The sequence below is a fragment of the Dendrobium catenatum genome, unplaced genomic scaffold, assembly GCF_001605985.2.
Source record: "Dendrobium catenatum unplaced genomic scaffold, ASM160598v2 fragScaff_scaffold_716, whole genome shotgun sequence".
Lineage (NCBI taxonomy): Eukaryota > Viridiplantae > Streptophyta > Magnoliopsida > Asparagales > Orchidaceae > Dendrobium > Dendrobium catenatum.
In genome coordinates, this window is record NW_021319178.1 from 20207877 (window position 1) to 20231890 (window position 24014).

The 24014-nt window shown below is 35.7% G+C and overlaps 1 protein-coding gene across 1 annotated transcript; it reads right to left on the bottom strand.

Annotated features, from left to right (window-relative positions):
• Positions 1 to 5838: 5838 nt before the first annotated feature.
• On the bottom strand, positions 5839 to 22195 carry LOC110110433 (isoflavone reductase homolog). Its single transcript, XM_020841918.2, has 5 exons — positions 21864 to 22195; positions 21662 to 21805; positions 11694 to 11934; positions 11399 to 11602; positions 5839 to 6180 (listed from the first exon to the last, which is right to left on the bottom strand). Exons 1-5 carry the CDS (start codon positions 22050 to 22052, stop codon positions 6017 to 6019), a joined length of 942 nt encoding a protein of 313 aa, XP_020697577.1. The 5' UTR covers positions 22053 to 22195; the 3' UTR covers positions 5839 to 6016.
• Positions 22196 to 24014: the final 1819 nt, after the last annotated feature.

A 24014-nucleotide genomic window follows, 5' to 3' on the forward strand; every position in this document is an offset into this window, starting at 1 on the left:
ATACTAATGTTTCTCAAAATCAATTTGGATTCATGCCGGGTAGGTCGACTATGGAAGCCATACATTTATTAAGAGGTTTGATGGAGAAATATAGAGAAAATAAGGAGGATCTACATATGATATTTATTGATTTAGAAAAAGCATATGATAAAGTTCCAAGAGAAGTGCTATGGAGAGTTCTTGAAAAGAAAGGAGTCAATAATGCTTATATTCAAATCATTAAAGATATGTATTAGTAATGACCTTTCTTTTTTAGATTTAAACGAGAATTTGACTTTTAATAGGACACAATGGAGAAAAAGGATTCATGTAGCCGACCCCACGTAGTGGGATAAAGGCTTGATGTTGTTGTTGTTGTTGTTGTCTTCGGTACTTCTATAAATTGATCAAATTTATTTAAAAAAAATAAACACATAAGTATATATTTAATTATGATTTGACTGGAGGAAATTATTTTTATAATTTCTCTTATATGACATATGACAGCATGATAAGAAAAAATTTCTTGGGCAACCGAAAAATAAAATAAAAATTTGAAATTATCCTTGATGAACTAATCATAAATATTAGATAAATTTTACGGGCTCTGTGGGCTCCAAAAATTCGCACCTCTGCTGCTCTACGGCCTCTTTCTTCATTTTTCGTGTCGTCGAGGAGAGTTTTAATGTTTAAATTCCAAGGCATATTTTTGGAAGGCATATTGGGTTTCAAATAAGACACTACCCAAAAAGTTCGCCCTCATTTTGCAAGGACTTTATGATCTGAGTTCAGGTTTCCTATAGGAACAAGTCTCTATAATTAATTACCCCTCTCGATAACGAGAGAGAACTTTCGATTAAGGCTAGTCATCAAACAAATACATAATATCCAATGTATAATAGCAAAAAACATGATTTTGGTTTTCGAAAATTTGATATTTAAAATTGAAAATTCACCACCTCATTTTTAAAGCGGATGGTGGGGGAAGTGATGTTAGACCTGATCAAGATCCCATGGTTCTGCCGTCCCAGGTCATCTTATTCCCAAGTCTACTTAGTAGAGAAGGCAGTCAACCCAATCTGCCAAAAGGATCATTATCGATAGTTATGGCTTACTACATCCAAGGGTACCTTGTAGATCTTGGGTGAATATTTGTGTAAGTGAGCAAATTTAAATCCACCTTAGCTAACAGATGCTTTGTGCCCTGTCAATTATATCATACTGATTCATTTCTCAAAGATATGAAGTCGTTGGGGAACGGGCTCTTACCATGATCGTAATTTAATAGTATCATTTAGCGGCAAAATCACCCAGTCATAGGGTCCCAGACATAATTGTTTACCTGTGGTTTTATTTGGCGGCGAAACCACTGGTTAGAGGACACATGCTATGTCCTTACTATCAAGAGATATATTGAAAATAAATCCTAGTAATATTCTCGACTAGACATTTGCTATTTGTGAGCTGAAGTAATTTTTAGATTTGTCCATCTTGATAAACTGTTGCGGATGGTGGATGAATTTTTCTTTAAGTATTTTGGTGGTTTATTTTAATTTTAAATATTTCAAGTTCTGGTGATTTTAGAATTTTGGATTTTAATGGGCATTCGGGAGGCATTTTCGAATATTTATGGTCCCAATCGGTTGAAATTTTCTATCAACACGGTCATCACGGGTATACTTATGGGCGATTTCATTTCATTGAATGAACGTTGTCGACTCTGCCTATCTGTCGACAGAGGATTGAGTTTATTGTAGGATTTATAACTTTATTAGTGAATTTTCTTTGTTATAGACCTTGAACACGTAATATGAATATATAAAATAAATATTCCGGTCAATGTAATCCGTATATTTGTTTGGTAGTTCGAGTCGTGTCAACTCCTATTTATTCACATAGAAGGATCGAGCTCAAATTTAGGTTCATTTCTTAACCCATGAAGCTTTCTCAGATTTCACGTGTATCTATAACACATTCATTGGGGCCCATGCAGGTATATAATTTTGCATGATATTTTTGTATGGCAGCGATTTGTATGCAATGCAGTGGATATATGCAACATATTTGCATGTATGGTGCATTCTGCATCTATACATTATTTAATCATGTTTGCTTAATATTTTGTATATTGCGGAATGACTTGATACAGTGTCATATAAAATGTCTGTAGATGTACTTATGCATCACCTATTTACTTACATAATTTGTTTTCACACTGAATCGGTGTTTTATGTAGTGCATGAAGCATTAGCTGCCGATGCAATGTGTCTCCAGAATGTAGTACATTTCGCACATCGGGTGATGTATTTGCATGATGCACCATATATATTGCAAATGTATGTATATCATGAATGTGTCAATATGCAAATGAATGATGGGATATTTTAAAGTGTTTGACACTAATCAATTGCGCAAATAATTGGCATTTGAGTGTGCACAATTCTATTTAGAAGCTTGTAGATGTCTTTTGTCCGCTTGTACGAGTGTTGCGGATCTGGTAGTGTGGCGCTGCGCTACAGGTCATTTGTTAATTTATGCAGGTAGACTATCGTGCACTAATGAATCTCCTATAGTTGCTTGTGGATGCTTGTATTTTTCACGGGCTTATTGCTTTTGGTTGTAGGAAATGCACACTTGCAGTACGTTTACTGTTGTTATTTGTAGGCAAGGCCACTGCATACACTGCAAACCTTTCATTGTTGTTTGCGGACAAGTGACACTGAATATAAATCTTCTAGTTCTACTCGTACGTATGCTACTGTAAGCATGATGAATCATTTGATATTGTTTGTGAATGTTACTACAACTCATTTTGCTGCTTTCTGCATGACGATCTTCTTGTAGTACCTCGTAGGAACTTGCATTTTCTGCATACTCTTCGCTTTCGCTTGCAAGAGGAGTTAGTGTATTTTGTTGTAGGTCGATGTTGATTGTTGGCTGAGTTTCATTGTATATTGCATTGTATGTGTTCGTAGGGTACCACCATGATTGCAGCTTCCTTATTATCATTGCTTGCATGTGGGCGTAGCATTTGCCATATGCATATTGCACATTTTTTATCATCATTAGAAGTGATCTATATCATGCATAGCAAACCTGACAGCACTACTTGTTGATATTTGCATTCTATTTGGCTTGAAGAATATAGGAGGCTTCATACCATATTTTTCATTTAATTTTTGCTTGCAGATTAATTTGATTGGAATGTTTCAAGTTATTTTAATTTAACTGTTCATCATTTGTGTGCACTGAGAGCCTATCCCCTACAAGCTACTTGTAGCTTGCTTGTAAGCGAGTTTCCATGGGCGTCATGAGTTTGTGTTCGTACCCTTAGGTGAATCAATCTGCATACCACAAGTCTCCTACATATACTCATAAGAACCGGTACTCACTGCAAGTCCTTGGCCCTTGTCTATAACTTGACTAAGGGAATGTGATATGCCATTTTAATTTCATCACTCATGGGCAAAATAAATATGCAGGCTGTTGTATTAATTGTGCACCTTCTACATTTTGTTCATGAATAAATCATGGCATACATTGCACTCATCTTGCATTCCGTTGTTGTCTGCAAGCGACAATCTTTGTTGACTATTACTTGTAGATGAGTTATGTTGAATGTTACAAATCTTTTGCTATCCTTTGAAGACAACTCACGGCTTGTATAGTGAACTCGTTTATTGATGTTTACATTCCAATCAATGTAATGACTCCTTGATATTTCACTGAGGTTTTGTGTTATTGATTACAAACATATTATTACACTTTCCATTTAATTTTCACTTGCACAATTAATTCTGTTATTTTGCAAGATTACAGGTTTTGTTTTAGAGGTTAGGTCCTATTCCCTATAATTATGAGTTTGGTTTCCTACTGTCCATATTTGTTTAATTTTGAATCCCTGTTCACTGGAAATGTTGTGTGATAGAAAATTACCTCTCAAACATAAGGAAAAATTCTATAAAATAGCGGTGAAACTAACAATGCTTTATGGTGCAGAATTTTATTCATTAAAATTGAAGTATAAAATTAAGTGTTGTAGAGATAATGATGCTCAAGTGGATGAGTGGCTTCACTCTTAGAAACACAATGCAAAATGAGTATATACATGAAAAGGCTAGAGTAGCTTTAGTGGCAGGTAATATTAGAGAGTCGTCTTATATGGTTTGATCACATAAAATATCGGCCTTCCGATAACCCTGTTGGAATAGTAGATGCATTAGATTTAGCCTATGTTAAGAAAGGTAGAAGTAGACCTAAAAATACTTGTTCAAAAAAATTTAGAAATGACTTTTTTATTAGATTTAAATGATCAGCTCTTAATTGAACACAATGGAGACAAATGATTCATGTAGTCGACCCATGTAGTGGAATAAAAGTTTAATGTTGATGTTATACGATATATATTATGTGTTTGTGACAACAATTATAGGAAAGGGTCACAAAAATTTTTCATTCTTTGATAACTCAACTCCTGACTTAAGCCTAAAGTTAAGCTGAAGTTAAGAATAATAAAACACCTGAAACCTGATTAACTTACATAAACGTATCATTTTAACCAATTGCTGAGCACAACTTACATCTTAAGCTTCAAAAGCTTACAACTTAAAATTCGTTTATTTTATTAGAATTTGACTTGCATAAATAGACAAAAGAACAAATCCTATATTTATTTGTTGTCATGCTGCTTTGGAGTACTAATACTAAAATAAATTTGTAGACAAAGAATTATTACTCTTGTCGAAACACAAGTCGTAAAAAGCCAAATGAATATATAGCAATAGTTTAAAAAATCAAACAATATAATAATTACATCAAATAAATCCTAAATCACTCACTCTCACTGGCATTCAGAGAATCAAGTATTATCTCACAATTACTAAATAGCCTTCTTAGATCCTTCCTAAAGAAACAAATACTCACAAATTGTGATCGTTGATGCATCAACAAAATGACTTATTCGCGATATTGTAACGCATTATTTATTAATGATTACGCACTTCTAAATTAAACTAGGAACAAAGTGCTTATATATCCTAACTTGTAGTAATTATCATCGAATACACTGTTTTAAAGGAGGGCGAGATGATTTACTTGGTGGCTATTTGGTTGCCTACTTGCCTGTAAAAAGAATGTGTGTTAAAGGAATACAATATAAAAAAATGCATTATAAAAATAATACTTGGACTTGTTTGAATGATTGTAAAAGGAATGCATAAGATTATTATTTTTTATTTATTTAAAGTAAAATGAATGCAATGTATAGTGCAAAAATATAGTGAACAGCAGTGATGGTGGCAGTCGGTGTTAGTGGTGGCCGATAGTGGCGGTTGGCAGTGACTATTGGTGGTAGTGGTGGTCGGCGTCTGATGATGGCTATTACAATGATTTTTAGATGTATTTGCAAATAAAACAAATAGAAAGAATTTCAAATACATTAGATTTGAACTAGATGGTGAATTCCTTTTACTTCAAAATTTTACTTTGCATTCATTTTACTTCAAACCAAACTTCAATATTTTCAAAATACTTGTATTTGAAATAATTTATAACTCTTTTACAACAAACCAAACACCCCTTCCTGTGATAGAGAAAACCTCAATGAAAAAGGAATGGTTGAAGAACATGAAGTAGATTGAGCAGATGTTTATTCCAACAATGTAAAAGGGTTCATCGTTCACTGGTTATAAACAAAGTATTTATTCAATATGACGAATTCAAACCCTCAAAAAAAAAAAAACACCAAAACCAAACTTTATACTAGGAATAAAACAAAAAACAAAGATGCTAAGGCTGAATCATTTGACAGAGATGCTAAGTTTGAACTTTGAAGTTGAAGCTTAAATTTAACACTGCAGATAACAAAGTGCAAAACAAACCTGTCATCTATATTAGTCAATTTTTTATCCAGATTTTCGCTCATTAAAGCACAAACGAATAGATAAAAGCAGAAAACATTTGGTTTTGGTTTAGTTTCCAAGATTTCATACAAAGATCAATCATACTACAAGCAATTGAAGTATTTGCTTCTGAAATTCTAGAGATAGCTATCAAGAAGCTCATCAATGGAAGCGTACTTAACCTCAGGGTAGAGCTCCGAAGCCTCCACTCCAAATGACTTATCAATATCTATAATCGACTGTCCCTTCACAAAGCCAGCATGAGCAATCATGTAACTACCTCTCATATCAACAGGCCCTTCTGCAACAGTTCACCAAAGGAACAATGATTCAGAACAAAAAGGATGAAAGAATCTATCCAAAAATTGTTGACGAGTTACAGATCCATTTTTAGTCTTGTAGACAACGAACAAGAATTTTAATGGCTAAAGAGAAGCAAATACAAAGATGTTTAATCAATGCAGAGTAAAAGCATATACACACTCAGCAAAGGTCACTCACGATAGCAGGCAAGTGGAACAGCCACCACCAATGCAGATTAAATACCAACCGTGAGATCACAACATACCCTTTCAATCTCATCCTTATACCTGAAAAGCACTGCCTCGCTTATATATACACATATTTAGCTACAGTAAAGGATGTACAGAATAGTTTACATTGAAATGGAATATGGGTTCTCTCTCACGAAACCTTTCTACTGTCCTCTTCTTCCATTTCTGTAACTAGCTCAGCTGCAAAGCAGCTTTTTGTTTACTAGGTAATGGAGCTTTTTGGCTCACAGAATCTTGACTTCTTAAAATGGCTGCTTCCTCCTCCCACACCAACGACATCTCCACGGACATTCCCGTAGAAGATGTCTATGCCGGATTCCTCAACAAAGGCACAATAGTACCACCTCGCATCCTGATCGATGCCGACGGCACCTCCAGACCGAATCTCGCCTACAACCGATGGACTCTAATCGATCAAAATCTAGCAGCAGCCATTTGCTCAAAAATCACCATAGGCATCCTATCCTACGTCCTAAATCTGGACACGTGCCGATATCTGGAGCACTCTGGAATGTCGACTGCAAGCTACAAACTATTCCAAATTCATGCAGCTCAAGAATGAGCTACATCACATCTCCATGGGACAACTTACCATGCTTCAATACCTAACTAATGTCAAAACTCCAGTCGATAACATCATCGCTACTGGATGCTCAATCGCCAGTGAAGATATCCTCCTCTATACACTCAATGGACTGCCTCCACAATATCAAGCATCAAGACATCTATCAAAACCAAATTGACACCAGTTGGCCTTGAGGACCTCTGCTCCCTGCTCCTCAGTGAAGAAATCAACCTCTCCACCAAATCGGCTAAGGACTTCTCCACTCCAAACATTAATGCAACCATCTACTCCACCAGAGGCATAGGACAAAGCCGTGGGCACTTCAATGCCTTCTCAAACCGTCGTCGCTCTTTCATACAGACCACCCCAAGACCGGCATTCACTCCCAACCAAATTAACTCATCGAGCACCAGCGCAACCACCTGTCAAATATGTGGGAAGAGAAGTCACACTGCCAACATATGCTGGCATCACCTAATCACCCAATATCCCACCCCTTCACCTTCAACAATATTACTTTCCTCCAACCCTCACTCAACCACCGATTGGATCCTCGACTTAGGAGCCTCCTCCTATCACACCAACAACCTCGACAAACTTCTTTAACCAACAGAGTACATCGGTCCTGACAGTGTATCAATTGGCAACGGATGTTCTCTTCCCATTGCTCTCTCTGGTCAAAGTCTCCTCCTACACCAAATTGTAAGATTCTACTACCTAATCTACTCCATCTTCCCCACATTTCTCATAATCTACTTTATGTTTCCAACCTAACCAAATATCATGTTTGATGCCTCGGGCTTTCACATAAAGGACCCGAAGACAAACTCAACTCTTCTCTTTGAACCCTATTGTGAAGGCCTTTACCAACTATCCACTCAATCCCTCAACAGACGATGAAATCAAGCTTTGTCGGCAACCATTCCCTCCTCACTACGATGGAACCTCCATCTTAGTCATCCACATCAGCATGTTCTCAACACCATTTCCAAAAAAAAACAGTTCTCTAGCTATCCCTCTCTCTAGTACTCTTTGCTCTTTATGTAAGGCCTCAAAAGGTCACAAATTACCCTTCTATAGATCCACTAACTACAACTACAAACCACTAGAACTAATACACATCGATGTGTGAGGTCCTTCCCCAATCCCCTCAACTCAAGGTTTTTAATACTACAAACTATTTATGGATGGATTTACTCTCTTTACTTGGGTTTTTCCTCTTATGTATAAATAGGTTGTTTCATCCGTCATTATTAAATTTCATACAACTATTGAAAAACAATTCTCACTCCCAATAAAATACTTACACAATGATTGTGGTATAGAATTCTTAAATCACTCTCTCCAAACCTACCTTCAACTACATGGCATCTCTCACCAAATAAGCTGCCCTTACACCCCTTAACAGAATGGCCTAGCAAAACAAAAGCATCACCACATCCGTGAAACCACAAGGATATTGCTCCACACAGCTCATCTTCCCTATAGTCTATGGCTCGACACACTACTTACGACTATATACCTAACTAATTTGATGCCCTCCATGACCAATTCCAACAAATCTCCATATCAACTATTAAACCAATGCTCCCCTAGCTACAATCATCTTCACATCTTTGGATGTGCCTGCTTTCCCCTCCTGCCACCCACAGCTCGTCACAAGCTCTCCATCAAGTATCCTCCATCTATCTTTATTGGATATGCTACCTCATACAAAGACTACAAGTGTCTCGAACCCACATCTGATCACATCTACATCTCTCGTCATGTTACTTTTGATGAATCAACCTTCTCATACTCTACCAACCCTCCTCCACCTCCCAGTTCCTCTAACATCCACCACCCAAATCTTCAACTCATACTACCTACATCTCTCTGCCAAAAGTTCATCTCTCTCACAAACCCCGATCAGGAAGAATTGCCACAAGAACCTTCCCTCCCCCATACTACATCGAATCTAATGATTACTCGCCTAAAAGCAGACTCTCACAAACCTCTCCAAATCCTCAACCTCAATCATCATATCTCCGCCACTCCACCCGATCCAACAACCTATGTCGAAGTATCTAAACATTTTCACTAGCATTCAGTAATGATTACCGAGTTTCTAGCACTCCAACAACAAGAAACATGGCTCCTTGTTCCTCCCCCACCAAATGCTCCCATCCTAGGCTATCATTGGACTTACAAGACCAAACGATACACAAACGGCTTCGTAACTTGGTATTAGGCTCGACTTGTTTAAAAAGGTCATCTCCAAGGATATGGCCTCATTTACACATAAACCTTCAGCTCGATAGCCAAATTTCCATCCATTTGTGTCCTTATAACCATAGTTGTAATAAAAAACTGGCCGGTGCATCAACTCGATGTTACAAACGCCTTTCTATATGGTTCCATTATTGCAACAGTCTACATGAAGAAACCACGTGGGTTTTGAGGACTCGTAACTCCCTAACCATGTTTGCCTACTCCAAAAATTCATCTATGGCCTCAAACAAGCTCATTGTCAATGGTTCAAAACCTTCTCAATTCATTTCCTCACCATTGGATTTAAAAACATCAAATCTGATCCCTTTCTTTTCACATTTCACCAACATCAAACACAAGCTCATCTTATAATCTATGTCGATGACATTCTACTGACAGACAATGACCACAAACATTACTATACATCATCTCCTCTCTCAACAGTAACTTCTCCATAAAAAATTCGGCTCGCCTACTAATTTTCTTGGTATCCAAATTACTCACCATCACGATCAACTACATCTTTCTCAATCATCGTATACTCACACAACTCTAAAACAGGCCGACTTAGTTGAGTGCAATCCGCTCACTACAAGAAAATCGTCAATTACCGGCGAATTTTTCAGGAGGCTTGCCAGCGGACTATTTCCAACGGCTTTCCGACGACCTAATTTTTCAGAAGAATTTCCGACGGCTTTTACAGCTTTTCCAGCGGCTATTCTTAATTAATTAATAATTTTAGTTTATTTTAATTAATTATTAATTTATTTTAATTAATTATTAATTTAATAACTTAGTCTAATAAATTATTAATATAATAACATATTTATTTAATTATTAACTTTAATATTTTATTTTTATTAATTTTTAATCATAATTTTCGTATGATATAGTTTAAATAAATTATAATATGAATTCTAACGCATTTTCCCTCTCAACAAAATGGTTGGGACTTAGCAAAAAGGAGTGGACTCGATTCGAATCTCGGGTAGGGTGTGCAGCTGGGCAGCAGGCGGGCAGCGTGAGTAGGCTGCTTGGCGGGCAGCGGGCAGGGCGGGAGATCGGGCGGGCAGTGCGGGCAGGCCACCTAGCGGGCAGCAGGTAGGGCGGGAAATTCCATTGGTAATAATTGATTTTCCTGTAGTGGCTATCCAATCCCTCCTATACCAAACCACCCACAACAATTCCCATAGACATTCTCTCATCTGATCCCACTCTCTATCGGCAACTTACTGGTTCACTGCAATATTTGACCATCACAAGGCCAGACATAGCTTTTGTCGTGAATACCCTATGTCAACATATGCATTTCCCTCTTTCCCAACACTTCCATCTTCTAAAACGCCTCCTCTGGTATCTACAAGGCACACAACAATTTGGCATTCCAATATCCAAATCTTCTCTCCAACTTACAGCTTTCTAAGACACCGACTGGACTAGTGACCCTCTCACGCGTTGCTCGACCTCTGGATATTGTTCCTATCTCAACAAGACCCTCATCTCGTAGACTGTCAAGAAAAAACAAACCATTTCCAAGTCATCTACCGAGGCCGAATACATGGCCCTAGCAGTCGTTGCCACAGATGTACTTTGGTTACGTCGACTTCTATCCGACTTGCACATCTCTAGCAGTCGCTGCCACAGATGTACTTTGGTTACGTCGACTTCTATCCAACTTCCACATCTCTCCAACATAGCCGACCACCATCCACTGTGACAACACCTCTGCAGGCTCTGCTATAGCTCTCGCCAACAACCCTGTCTTCCACGCCCACACGAAACATATTGAAGTTGATTTGCACTTACATTCAAACACACAAAATCCTCGTGGCACCTATCAGTACGCTGATCATATAGCAACATCCCCACTAAACCACTCTCTACACCACATTTTCAACTTCTTCGACCCAAACTAATTGTTCTACAATCTCCACTGCCAGTTTGCGGCGGTGTAAAAGCATTATACACTTAGCAACGGCCACTAACAACAACAGGCAAGTGGAACAGCCACCTTTAATGCAGATATGATTAAATACCAACCGTGAGATCACAACATACCCTTTCAATCTCATCCTTACACTTGTAAAGCACTGCCTCACTTATACTTATATATACACATATTCATCTACAGTAAAGGATGTATAGAATACCTTGGATCTTCTTAATAACCTCTTGTTCAGGGATATGGATCCGGTCAAATTTCTTGCCAGTCTTCTTCTCCCACAGGTCAATCATCTCATTGTGAGTTATGACACAGCCCGGAGGCCTCAAATACATGATCTTGTTCAGAGTTCTTGGATCATCAGCAGCTTTGATTGTGTATGTAGCTGTGTCTTCTTCTCTAACCAATACAACTAATCAAAGGAATGCAGAACTTAGGATTATCAAGATTTTCATTAAATCTTGAATTCGAAAACAAAATTCAATAGCTGTAATATTTGTCACCTTTGGTATTGCCATCCCCCAGTATGCAGACTTTATCAGTAGGTGGACCTGAAGCTTCCACTTGGCCTATCCTTGGCAGGAAATACCAGTTAGCAGCAAGTGCACCACAGACAATAGTATGTGGGACCCCTTCCTCCCTAAGACGCTGTCTGACTCTAGCCTTAACATCAAGGATGCTTTTAGCCGGCTCCATAATATCAAGACGTTCAACATCAAAACCGAACTCAGACGGGATGTATCTCTGCATCAAAACGGTTGGGGGTTAAAAAAATAACTCTGATGCGTTGAACAACTACATTGAGCGGAATCAATTAGAGGTTGAAAAACTAACTGCTCTACGGATAATCCATGGACGTAACATTTACAAAATCATACCGATTATTCATTTACTTTATTATCCTTTTATCCTTTATTAAAAGACTTTGACCAAAATTTGAATTTTTTTTTTTAAAGTTCAGATGTTTATTATTTTTATTAAATTCTATGTTTTATATAGAATCTAATGTGATTTAGTTTATATTTTTAGGATTTCTATTTATTTATTTATGATTTATTAAAAATTAGTTCAATTAATGAATTATTTAATTCCAAGTGAAGAGGTTAAATTTGGTTTTTGGATCAAATAACCTCCAATGAACTTGAAATTATTATCAGAGGTCATGAGTGATCTAAAATGATGATTACAAGAGTTTGAAGTCATATGAGAATTTATTTTTATTTTTCATTATGACAGAAACCATTACAACCTTTAGATCAACAAAATATGGTTGATGAGATATTAACCAAAAAGAAAAATAGCAAACTACCCATTAACTTCATCAATAAACTGTAATTTAAAGGTCGGATTTTATTCGGTGCAGAAAAATAATTTGGATTGAAGATTGATCTTGATTCCCTTAGCCTTTGTTCTTTTATTATTACACTCACAAAAAGTCTAATAAAAATAGAGCAAGATATAAGATTTATTATGTAGAAAATCCTCAAAAGAGAAATATCACGGAGTCTAATATATAAAAATTGGTAGAAGTATAGTTCACCCCTAAATAATTGAAGGGACTTTTGTAATAACCCATGGTAAACTGGTTAGATCGGCCTTCCCAAACCCTAATTTCTATAATAGATTAATCCATTACCTTGTATTATCCAAAAAATAAACATTTACCTTGTATCATCCATGTTAATAATAAATTAGTGTATATTCTTGTAGTTAAAAGCAACTTCTTTTGTATTTTAGATAAATAGATTTGGAAAAATTATATTTGAGTTCGAGTGTAGGTCAAAACTATGTTGCACCGATACGGATATGGCGACCCGGATATGACACGATACGGCTACGGGACACGTCAATTCTTAAAAATACAGGATACGGGTACGGCGCGGACACGACATCATAATTTATAAATAATACATAAAAATTAAGAAAGCAATCAAAGCATAATATTTGAAATTACAAAAAAAAAATGACAACAACATCATTTGTAGCCTTGTAGCTTATAATATCAAAATATAACTATATAAGTAAGCATTAAATGTCTAGTACAACAACAAAAGCATAAACATAAATTGTCTAGCACATAAAGTTTCAACTATTCAATAGAAGGAATGATATGATTAGCTACTTCAGTGGTTTGTCTTTAAACTTCTATATCATCTTCAATAAATATCATAGTTTTTAATTCAGGCTCATCAAGTGAAAGATTAGTAATTTCTAATATTCTCATATCATCAAGAGACTCAAATCCATCTCGGAAATGAGAGAACTTTGCTTGCAGCCGTGGAAGTAAATACGACGCTTTTTTTTCGGATTTCTTTTTGTTTTTCAACGGACACGTGTATCGGATATGCGTGTCCTTTTAAAATTAAATAATATTTTAATTGGATACGTCTTTGGCGTATCTGACACGTATCGGTGGAGTATCGGAGGCGTATCCGTATATCGGTGTATCGAATACAACACGCCTTCATAAACAGGTGTATCGGTGCAACATAGGTTCAAAATGATTGTGTGTAATGTGCATTGTCTAGGCTATGTATATTTTTATATATTTACTTGCATGTTTATAATTAATTAAGAGTTTATATTATTTAGAACTTTTGTGTAGTTCACATCTGAGGTTGTCTCTTTGGATTTTGCAGAGCGTAGGTCCGAGTGCTACAAATGGAGGTAACTATTATTTATCAAGAGATAGATGCATTCTTATTTGTTAGATGTATTATCCTTGTTACTTATATTAAGTTTCTAGATATTATAGGTTTTCAATCCTGATTTTTAATATTAATTCTTGATATACATATGTAGATCTTTTTATTATTCATAATAAAGTTAATTATCATATAATAGAGCCAACTTTATCTTTATTTATTATTGCACGGACTCTTATAAATTGAAGTTGATTTTTCTTTTATAGAAAATCTAGTTTCATTCACATTAGTTCTATTAAATACAATAAATATTATTCCTAAAAATCATATTCTTTATAGAATTCACAATTATCATATTGACTATATAACTCCTATTGTAAACGTTCTTATGAAAACATGAAAATTGTATGCATGACATATGTAGGTTGGTAGAATCCTTTTGGACATAGTCTAATTGGGACTATGGGCCTACTAAGTAATGACTTTATAAAAAATCATTGGATTTCCTTGGGTTTATGTTACTTTCCTAATGTGAATATATATATATATATATATATATATGAGAAGTATGATGATACCTAATGTGATTGTATATGGATACATTTGAAGGTAATTGCATTGATAATAGTTTGACATACACAATTATAATATCATCATACAAGAATATGTCATAAGCATTACGACATGTTTAATTACACATTAAGACTTTAATTATTTGTTTCTTTGTAGTCACTCTTATATAGATATTTTTTTATTATTCATGATACATGATCATCTCCTTGCGGATGCTTTAATGGATAGGAACTAGTTGTTTGGTTTGAATTCTAAAACTCACTAATTATTTACATTTCTTATAGAAGGTTATACCAATCTTTAGTGTAGGGGTGTCAAAAGAGGATCTTATCCCAAAAATTTGGATTTGGGTTAATCCGTTTAATAAATGGTTCGGGTTTGAGTCATGCACTCCGACCCGTTTATTAAATGGGTTGGGTTTGAGTTGACCCGTCAACTCAATTTTGACTTGAAAATGATCAGATTAATATGTTTTCCCTTAATTTCTTTATTTGTTTGTATAATCATCTTATTTTTTATCAATTAACCTAAAATTTATAATTAACAAGCTAATATAAATATTTTTTATTTAAAATGGGTTATAGTGTCGGGATGGGTGCCTTTACTCGAAGAAGCGTCACGTTTTTATAATGCTTTTGAAATTGAAGTTCCAAATATGAATTCTAATTTCAAGGCTCGTGGATGGTCAGTACGAATATGTGCAGAAATTACAAACTTTCATTATTATCAAGTGGATTTATTCTACGCAGTTATTGATATGCAACTTTAGGAATTGAACAACCGATTCTCAGAAAGTAGCACCGAGTTACTTCTTTACGTGACATGTCTAAATCTAAGTAATATGTTCTCTGCTTATGATAAGGAAGAGTTAATTCGTCTTGCAGAGTTATATCCAGCAGATTTCTCTATAATTGATCTTGTGGCTCTTGAGCATCCGCTATCTGCTTATATTATTGATATGCGTACTAGCGAGTAGTTTACATCTTTAACTAGCATTGTTGCTATAGCAAAACATATTGTAAAGGATAAAAAATTATAAACTTGTTGTTTTGACACTGACGTTACCAGTTGCCACTGCTACGGTGGAGAGAGCATTTTCTGCAATGAAGATCATTAAACATCGACTGCGTAACAAAATGGGTGATGTCTGGCTTAATGATTGTCTAGTGTCATATATTGAAAAAGAAGTATTTGATTCTGTTCCGAATGAAGTCATTATGCAACATTATCAGAAAATGCAAGGTAAAATACAAAGTTGGTAATTTTTTTTTAATTTCAAAAAGTATGAAATATAATGTTTTGCTTTGAATTTTGCTAGTGAATTATATCTCTATTTTATGTATTTATTGTTTTATATATATCGAGTTTGTCCACCCTAAAAAAATGGCTGGATCCGCCACTACTTCAAATTGAAGCAAAGTTTGAAGGCTTCAATCCGGCCGAAGGCTATGAAGAATGGCAACCTCTTCAAACCACCAAGAAGATGCAAAGAAGAAGACGAGGGATAAGACGCGGGCATCGGGCGAAGAAGAAGGTTGTGGCTGTGAAGTGCGAAGCCAAAGGGCAAAGAGTAGAGGAAGGTTGGAGTGGGAAGACGCGATTCACAAACTGTAGTATGTTAGGACTTCGGGAGCGGGATGGGCAGAGACTCACGAGATTGAGTAAATTAGGGCAAAAAATTTTTTTGAGGGGTGATAGATGTACAAAAATACCCTTCTAATACATTAATCTTTTTTTAGGGTGGGCATTTTCCCACCCTAACATGAACTGGGGTTCATCCGTGGCTATCAGGAAGTATTCATGTACAACCAAATACAGTAAATTCAAATAGTTAGTGGACCGAGCTGCACATGCATAAACAAAGATTAATGGTCACAAAGAAAAGGCCGTTGGGAAACGAAAAATTAGAAATTCAAGCATGAAAAATTCACAAAAAAAAAGAAACATAAAAATTATTAGGAACAAAAGAAAAAAAAAATCTTTTCTATCTTCACTATGACAATTGGCATTTAGCAGTTTGTAGCTTGGAAGTGCTTCAAACAATACAGAGTTTAAGAGAAAGGATTGCTCTCTCAAGACTGAAGAGTAATCCAATTCTATGGTTGCATGAGATAACTTCAAAAATCCACATAAAAAATGGTTGGCATAAATCACATTGAGGTTGACACCACAAGAAAATTTTCAAAGAATAGGCAAGATCATATTATCTTCAATCTCAACAAAGTCATAGTAATTAATGACATCTCAATCATGCCAACAACGCCTTGCCTTACAGTACCGGCAACAACAATCTTTGATGTCATTTTAGCGACAATTACAACAAATGTTCAATTATCAAACATTGTTGCCTCAGCCTTAGGACCAGCCTAGGCAGAAGATTCCATCTTGTATATTCATAATGACACAACAAGACGCTCGCGAAGCTCCCAATGTATACACATGTACCAATGCAAGCAACCGGTAAGGGTTTTATTTGACTCTAGGGCATCACATTCATTTATATTAGATAAGTTCACATAAAATGCATCAGTAACTCAATTGTAATCACATTTATCTATTATTGTACCACCCGGATCATCCATGATAATTACTTAGTGTGTTCATGATTGTGATATGATTGTCAATAATGTGCATATGCCTGCAACACATTATATTTTCACTAGTTGAGTTCGATGCAATATTAGATATAGAATGGTTGTTTGCTTATCATATCATGATAGATTGTCACAAGAGAAAAGTAAACTTATATATATATATATATATATATATATATATATATATTGTGTGGGTGCTTTTAATTTTAATGGTGTGAAGGGATCATAGTCTTATCTTGTATTCGCAATCAAATCCCATAAGATGATCTTCCATGGGTGTGTGGGTAATCTTGCTCACATAGTGGATAACAACAAGCCTAATATAAACTTAAACAATGCTCTAATAGTTCAAGAAATTATTGATGTATTTATTGATGATTTGCCTAGCTTACCACTAGATCGTGAGATCGAGCTCATATTAGATCTAGTTCCAGATACCACTCCAATTTCCAAGGCATTGTATTGTAAAACAACTATCGAGCTTCAAGAACTCAAGATGTAGTTACAAAAATTGATTGATAAGGACATTTTACCTTGGGAAGCACCATTTTTTTTTTGTGAAAAAAGGAGTACAAAGAGCTGAACAAGGTGGCTGTAAAAAACAAGTATCTCCTGCCTCACATAGATAATTTATTTGTCCAATTACAAGGTTGTTATGTGGTTTCCAAGTGATAATGAGTGACACCAACACGACCAGACAATATTAGTGTGGTTCCACAACGATGAGAAGACAAGTAGCTTTTGGCCAACAGAGATAGCAACAAATACACTACCATCCTTTACCCCTGTCATATGCAACTCATCGAATAGAAAAGAGATGAACAATGTGGTTGAGCCTAATTTGGCCTTCCAATTCGTTAATTTTTGGCCTTGCACATGTGTGATTAAGTTTTTTTGGTGTCATTGTAGTTTGATGGATTTTTATGGTAATATTTACCCGTCGTTTCAAGCATTTAATCTATTTTTGATTTTCTTAAGAAAATTAAAATATCTATTTGCCTCCTCAAATTTCCATGATATTTTTCATTACATGGAAAAGCATGCTTAGTTAGATAGGGATTTTTATGACCCCAATCATTTTATTTGCATCCTCATAACAATAATTCATTGAATCCTTTTAGTCTATTGCTTTTCTAAGCATATGCTTAAACAATTGATATATTTATTTGATTATCATAACATGGATGGCTATTTGATACGTACTCTAAAAATTATCTTGATCGGGCACAAATCTCGAGGCAAAAGCTAGTTGGAAACTTCAAAAATTAATTTTGGGAGCACCCGAACTCCGATTTCAGCGAGCTTATAGTCAAACTGAGCGTCTCGGAAATACGAACCCAACGACACCAAATTCAACTCAATCTGAGTCCAAATGAGTCCGAATCAAGGACCCGATGCGCTGTTGGAAGGTTCAAACCACAATTTGAGTTACCAAACGGTCTCCGATTTTGACGAGCTTATACTCGAATCGAACGGCTCGATGAGACGAATCCAACGAGCCCAAGATCGCCGAATTCCGACATCATTAAGGCCTTCAAATGTACAACGAACGGTGCATGATCAAAGGGTTCAATATCGGCCGTCCATTCAAACCACTCCCTATTCGCCCGTGATCTCACACATATTTACAAGTCATGCCACTCCAGAAAAACTATAAATAGAGGCCTCATTCTACACAAAGGGGACTCAAGTGAAGAGAGAGAAGAAGAAGAAGAGAAGGAGGAGAAGGAAGAAGCTCCTCCTCGACCACCGCCGGAGCTCTTCCTGCCGCCCGAACACGCCGGGATTCTGCGTGATATTTGGGAGAACGCATGAATTCTTCCCAACTTCCACGTGATGCTGAAATTCTTCCCAATTTGCAACAGAGTTCCCTCATGATGCCGAAACTCCGCCCAAGTGAAGCCGGAGTTCTCCTTTGCCACCAACAGACGTCGAACTTCTACCCGACGTCGAACCTTCACTCTTCGCCAAGTTTCTACCCGACGCCGGACTTCTATCGGTTATCAGACTTCGCTGGACGTCTACGCGAAGATGGATTTCTTTCCATTGTTGGATTTCTACCTGACGCTGTCCTTCTGATCTTCGTCGTCAGACTACAGTCTTTTCGACCTCCGTCGCCCGCCGACTACGGTCCTCCTGACATCCGTCACCCACCGACTACAGGTCTTCCGACCTCCGTCGACCTTCGACTACGGTCCTTCCGACCAAACGAACATGTCAACAATGACTCTTTGTATTAACATCATGTAATGTACTCCATAAGATGTACATCAAGCTAAGACCTTCCACCAAGGAAGGGCCTCATTTGTAATCGACTGCAATACTAGTGGATTCATTCAAACTGGGCTAGGCCCCGTGGTTTTTCCCCCTTTTCAGGGGTTTTCCACGTAAAAATCTTGGTGTCTCATAAATACTAGACCCTTTCTCTTATCTGATTGCGTACCGGATTTTCGTACAACGCTAAGACGATAAACTTTATATTTCTCTACCGCCGCAAATACTCCTGGATTCAACACTATTAAATAAGTAGTTTTGCAAAGATAAAATTGTTAGAAAAGGCTAACATAAATTGAAATGATTTATGGGAAAAAGAACAAAGACCTGAAAGAAAAACTATAATATAGTAAAGATGAAAGAAATTTTAAAATCTAAATATTGTCAAAGATAACCTAAACCCCATAATCATAGGATAGTCCACATACCTATTAGGAGATGTCCTTTTACTATTGATGAAAGGAGATTAGAAGATTGAAGTTTAACATGAATTATACACCCTATAAAACTGATGACAGATTTAATCATAGAGTTGAAAATTCAACCATATTGAAATTTTGTTTAACCAACTCATGCTAAAACCAATAAAAAGGTGAAACATGTACACATGATTTTAAGGATGATAGAAAATCTCCCCAAATATAACAAAGATATAAGCCTCCAATTAAATGTATCAGGCTCAACAAGAGGTGTAAGTGAGGTGAACTAGCTCGAACTCGACTCGTTAATAAGCTCGAGTTGAACTTATAGAGCCACGAGCTTAAGTTCGTATATTATACGAACTCGACAATGCTTGTCTCGTGAGTTGATTCAAATAAATAATATATAATTTTTTCCCGCAACCACTAATTTAAAAATAAAAATAAAAACAGGAAAAAAAAATCTTAGGCAGAACTTTCGCATAAGTTTTGTCCCATCATAAGTTTTTTATATAATATTTTTTAAAGTGAACGACGAATTTTAAATAAGATAAAATAAAAAAGTCTGACTTCCACCAATCCCATATAATTTTCTTCTTTTTTTTCTAAATGAAAACTTCTTCTACTACTTCTAATGTTAGCACATCCCCATTACTACCTTCAATTCCTTTATTCCAGCAAGTATCCCATGGCAAGTCATGTACCTTTGACGAGTACATGTTCTTGATCCATCCATTCTCAGGCAAGCCAAGCTCATGAGTAGAGCTCTAGCTCGTTGCAACTCCGGCGAGCCAAGCTCAAACTCACCATATGAGCTCTCGAGCTCGAATTAGTGCTTGTATCTGAGTTGATGAGTTGAGCTCAAGTTAGCTCGACTCGACTCGTTTACACTCCTAGGTTCAATCGTTAACCCATATACCTTAGATACTTATTTGGAAGACCCTGAACCCATATTTAAATTCAACATCCATGTTAATAAGCTTTTTGTTGCACATTTTCTCATTTAGAGTCCCATATTTATTGATCTCTCATAACTTTGAGTGGTTCATTGATGCACCTTCCAAAGCCTTGAACTATTTTAACCTTTACAAAAACCAAGCATACCACTTCAACAAAGTTCTAACTCATGTTGTCTACTTACTGTGATTAGTCCGTATTAAGAATTTATAAATTTCTATCTACATAAGTTAGCTAACCTCATAAACCTTTAATCTAGATATATTAACATTTTTCATCAAAGAAAATCGCACTACAAGAAATTCTCAGCCAGAAATTTGCTTGGAAGCCCTAAACTAGCCAAGATTTCCCTCAGCCTTCCACCAACCTTAACCTCTCTACCACCATTCCATTAACATTAAAACCTATTAACTACTTAAATTCCCCGTCATAAACCATCTCTAGATTAATGAAAACTATATGAAGAAACTTTTTCACCATCCAGAAATTTTTTTATTAATTTTATTTGTATAGAAATTACTTCCGCAATGGATCTTCTTGGCAAGAAAAATAATCCAGCTATCCAAAAACTCTAAATTCGCTAACATTTTCCTTTAGCCTTCCACCAACTTTAACCTTTCCATGACCTCTCCACCAACATTGCAACATATTAAACACTTATACATCATGAACCTTCACTAGACCAATAACTAACCATATAAAGAAACGTTTTATGTCCTTAAGATTTCTTTTATTAATTGCCTTTACCCAAAATCACTCTCATATTGGATCTTCTTGACATGAAAGTAAAATAAATAGATTTTCTAATACTGAAATATTTTTTCTACTACTACTTCATAATTCCAAACATTTTGACACGCATCATGTTCTCAGTCCTAAGCTGGATACTAATTAAGCCGCTCAGTAAATGCGTTCAATTATTTATGGCGAAACCGAAACCTAGTCCAAGCGGGCTCTCTACAACTGGAGATAACAAACAGGGTATCAAACACCAAGAAAACATACCGACCTTAATATTCCCTGCTTCTTTGATTGCCAGGATGAGCATGACCTCGTCCTCATACAGATGCGGTGTACGATGGCTCAGCGTGCAGATCACGACATCCACCAGCTTCAATGCCGCCGCCAGCTTTGCCTTCTCGTAAATATTCCCCTGCGGATGCACTAAATCAGTTGAAGAGCTCCTGTAAAATCGGCTTAGAAAGACTTACATAGATAATATTGACGCCGCGAGACTTGAAGGATTCGATGACTTTGGCCTTCTCGGGGTCGGAGGCCTGCGTGCTCTCGCGCACGAGGGCAAAGGTGGGGTGACCGAGCCGCAAGCTTGCGTCTACCATGAACTTGCCAAAGTAGCCTGTGCTCCCGATAACAAGAACCCTGCTGCTATCTGCCGCCATTCTTGCCGGAGATGCTCGTTCTGTTTGCTACGTCCTGAACTTTGTAAGAGAGGAGACAACTTTAGGCTTTCTTTTTTTTTTTTTTTTTTTTTCTGGACTTTGGAGCCAATTAAATAAACTCACACCCATCAATCTGAGCTCCCTCACTTCTGATCTTTATATATATTGTTCTTGAATTCGGTTCCCACGTGATTACGACAAGTCGACAATTCCCAACGTTTTTGCAAATATCACGCTCTCGGCCGATAGCAACTGGTCGTCTACTAATTAAAATAAGTGTTTCTGGTTAGGTAGGTAGAGGAAAAAATTATTCTGTGCGGACATCGGATGGATGGCGTTTGGAGATCAATTAAAATGTGTTATGTCATTTTTTTTGTTCAATGGTGATGCTTAGTAATGCTCGGTATCATGTGATATGACGCATTCTGGTTGATTTCCGGACCATCCAGTGTCTGTATAGAATAATTTCTCTCCGGACTAATGAGTGGAATCGAATATTTTTTTCAGAGTGAACAAAATCATTACATAAATAAGTAGATATAAAAATATGCATAAGAGAAAATTCAAAGCAAAAAATTTAATATTTTATTATAATCAATAAATTAAATAATGCTTACAAACTTCTCAATGATTTTTATACTTTTTTTTTATAATATTACATTATTATCTCACCAGATATGATTTTAACAAAAAAAAAATTAATGAAATATAAAAAATCCCTTATTTAAGCTCTAATCTTTAAATTAAGACTTAAATATCAACTATAATAACTTATTATCCAACTAGTTAGTTCTATTCCCCACTTGATTTTCTATTAGTTTAGCATGTGAAGAGAGAGAAAAAGGAAGATAAGCAAAAAAGGACAGAAAAGCTAACAAGAGCAAAAACAGAAATGGAAAATGAGTAGTTGATTTTTTTTTTTTTTTCTTGCTATTACAATTTCACTTATCTTTTGTCTTTGTTTATGCTTTTCTTAGAGCCGTTGACCATCTAGGGTTTGCTTTTCCTGTTATGTCTTAGAATTTAAATTGAAAAAAAAATATATATCTTTTATAGCAACAATTATAACTATTTAATTTCTTACAATATAAAATACTAATGAAAGTAAATCTATTGATTAGAATATTAATTTAAATTTGTATTCATTACCCAAAAAACTATATACAAAAGTCACAGACCATTCAAATAAAACGTATTGTCTACTCACATCTTAGCTCAAAAGAATAACTAAAAGACAAAATAATAGTAAAACTTGAAGAACCTTGCCTCTGATCGTCCTCAGACTCTCGACTTCTTCTCTGACCTGAAATCATTAATCACATATAACGAGCTTATGAAACCCAGCAAGTCACTAAAACTCTACTATTGAACTCAAAGCACAGAAAAAAAAATAATTTGCATGAATTCATTCTTTTTATAACAATAACAACCAATATGATTATGAATCTATAAAAGAATAATAAAATATATACAATAACAATAAAACCTATAAAATAGTACAATATGGATGTCAAAACTCAAAACAATAAAGCTATAAATCATTATTCTTAAACCAATTATCATAGCAATATCATCCAAACAAAAAAGAAAGCATATAAATCAATAAAACAAAAGTATCTATAAAAATTGTTGGAAATTTATAACGGTACAGTACTATTGAGGAATCATGTAAGAAAGTATATGATGCTCATTTATTATAAATCAGTATCTAAATCGCGTGCTCAATAATAATAAATCAGTACAATGAATCAGTAGTAATACATATGAGCATCTAATATGCATGGTCAATCATTCATATTAAACAAGTAAGAAATTTTGGCTTACATGATATTTTTCAGCAAAGTCTAGCAATAGCTAACCAATAATAATTGGCTTTCAGTATTAGAGTCTTCACTCTTGCTCTTGGCACAATAATTACTTCGTATAATTTCTAATTAGTAAATCGTGTGAATCAGTAAAAGA

Coding starts and splice junctions, on each gene's coding strand:
- LOC110110433 (XM_020841918.2), bottom strand. CDS start 22,052: ATGGCGGCAGATAGCAGCAGGGTTCTTGTTATCGGGAGCACAGGCTAC. Junction 11,935..21,661: donor AAGAAGCAGGGAATATTAAG/GTCGGTATGTTT, acceptor GTTTTGATGCAG/AGATACATCCCGTCTGAGTT. Junction 6,181..11,398: donor GGTTATTAAGAAGATCCAAG/GTATTCTATACA, acceptor GAACTGTTGCAG/AAGGGCCTGTTGATATGAGA.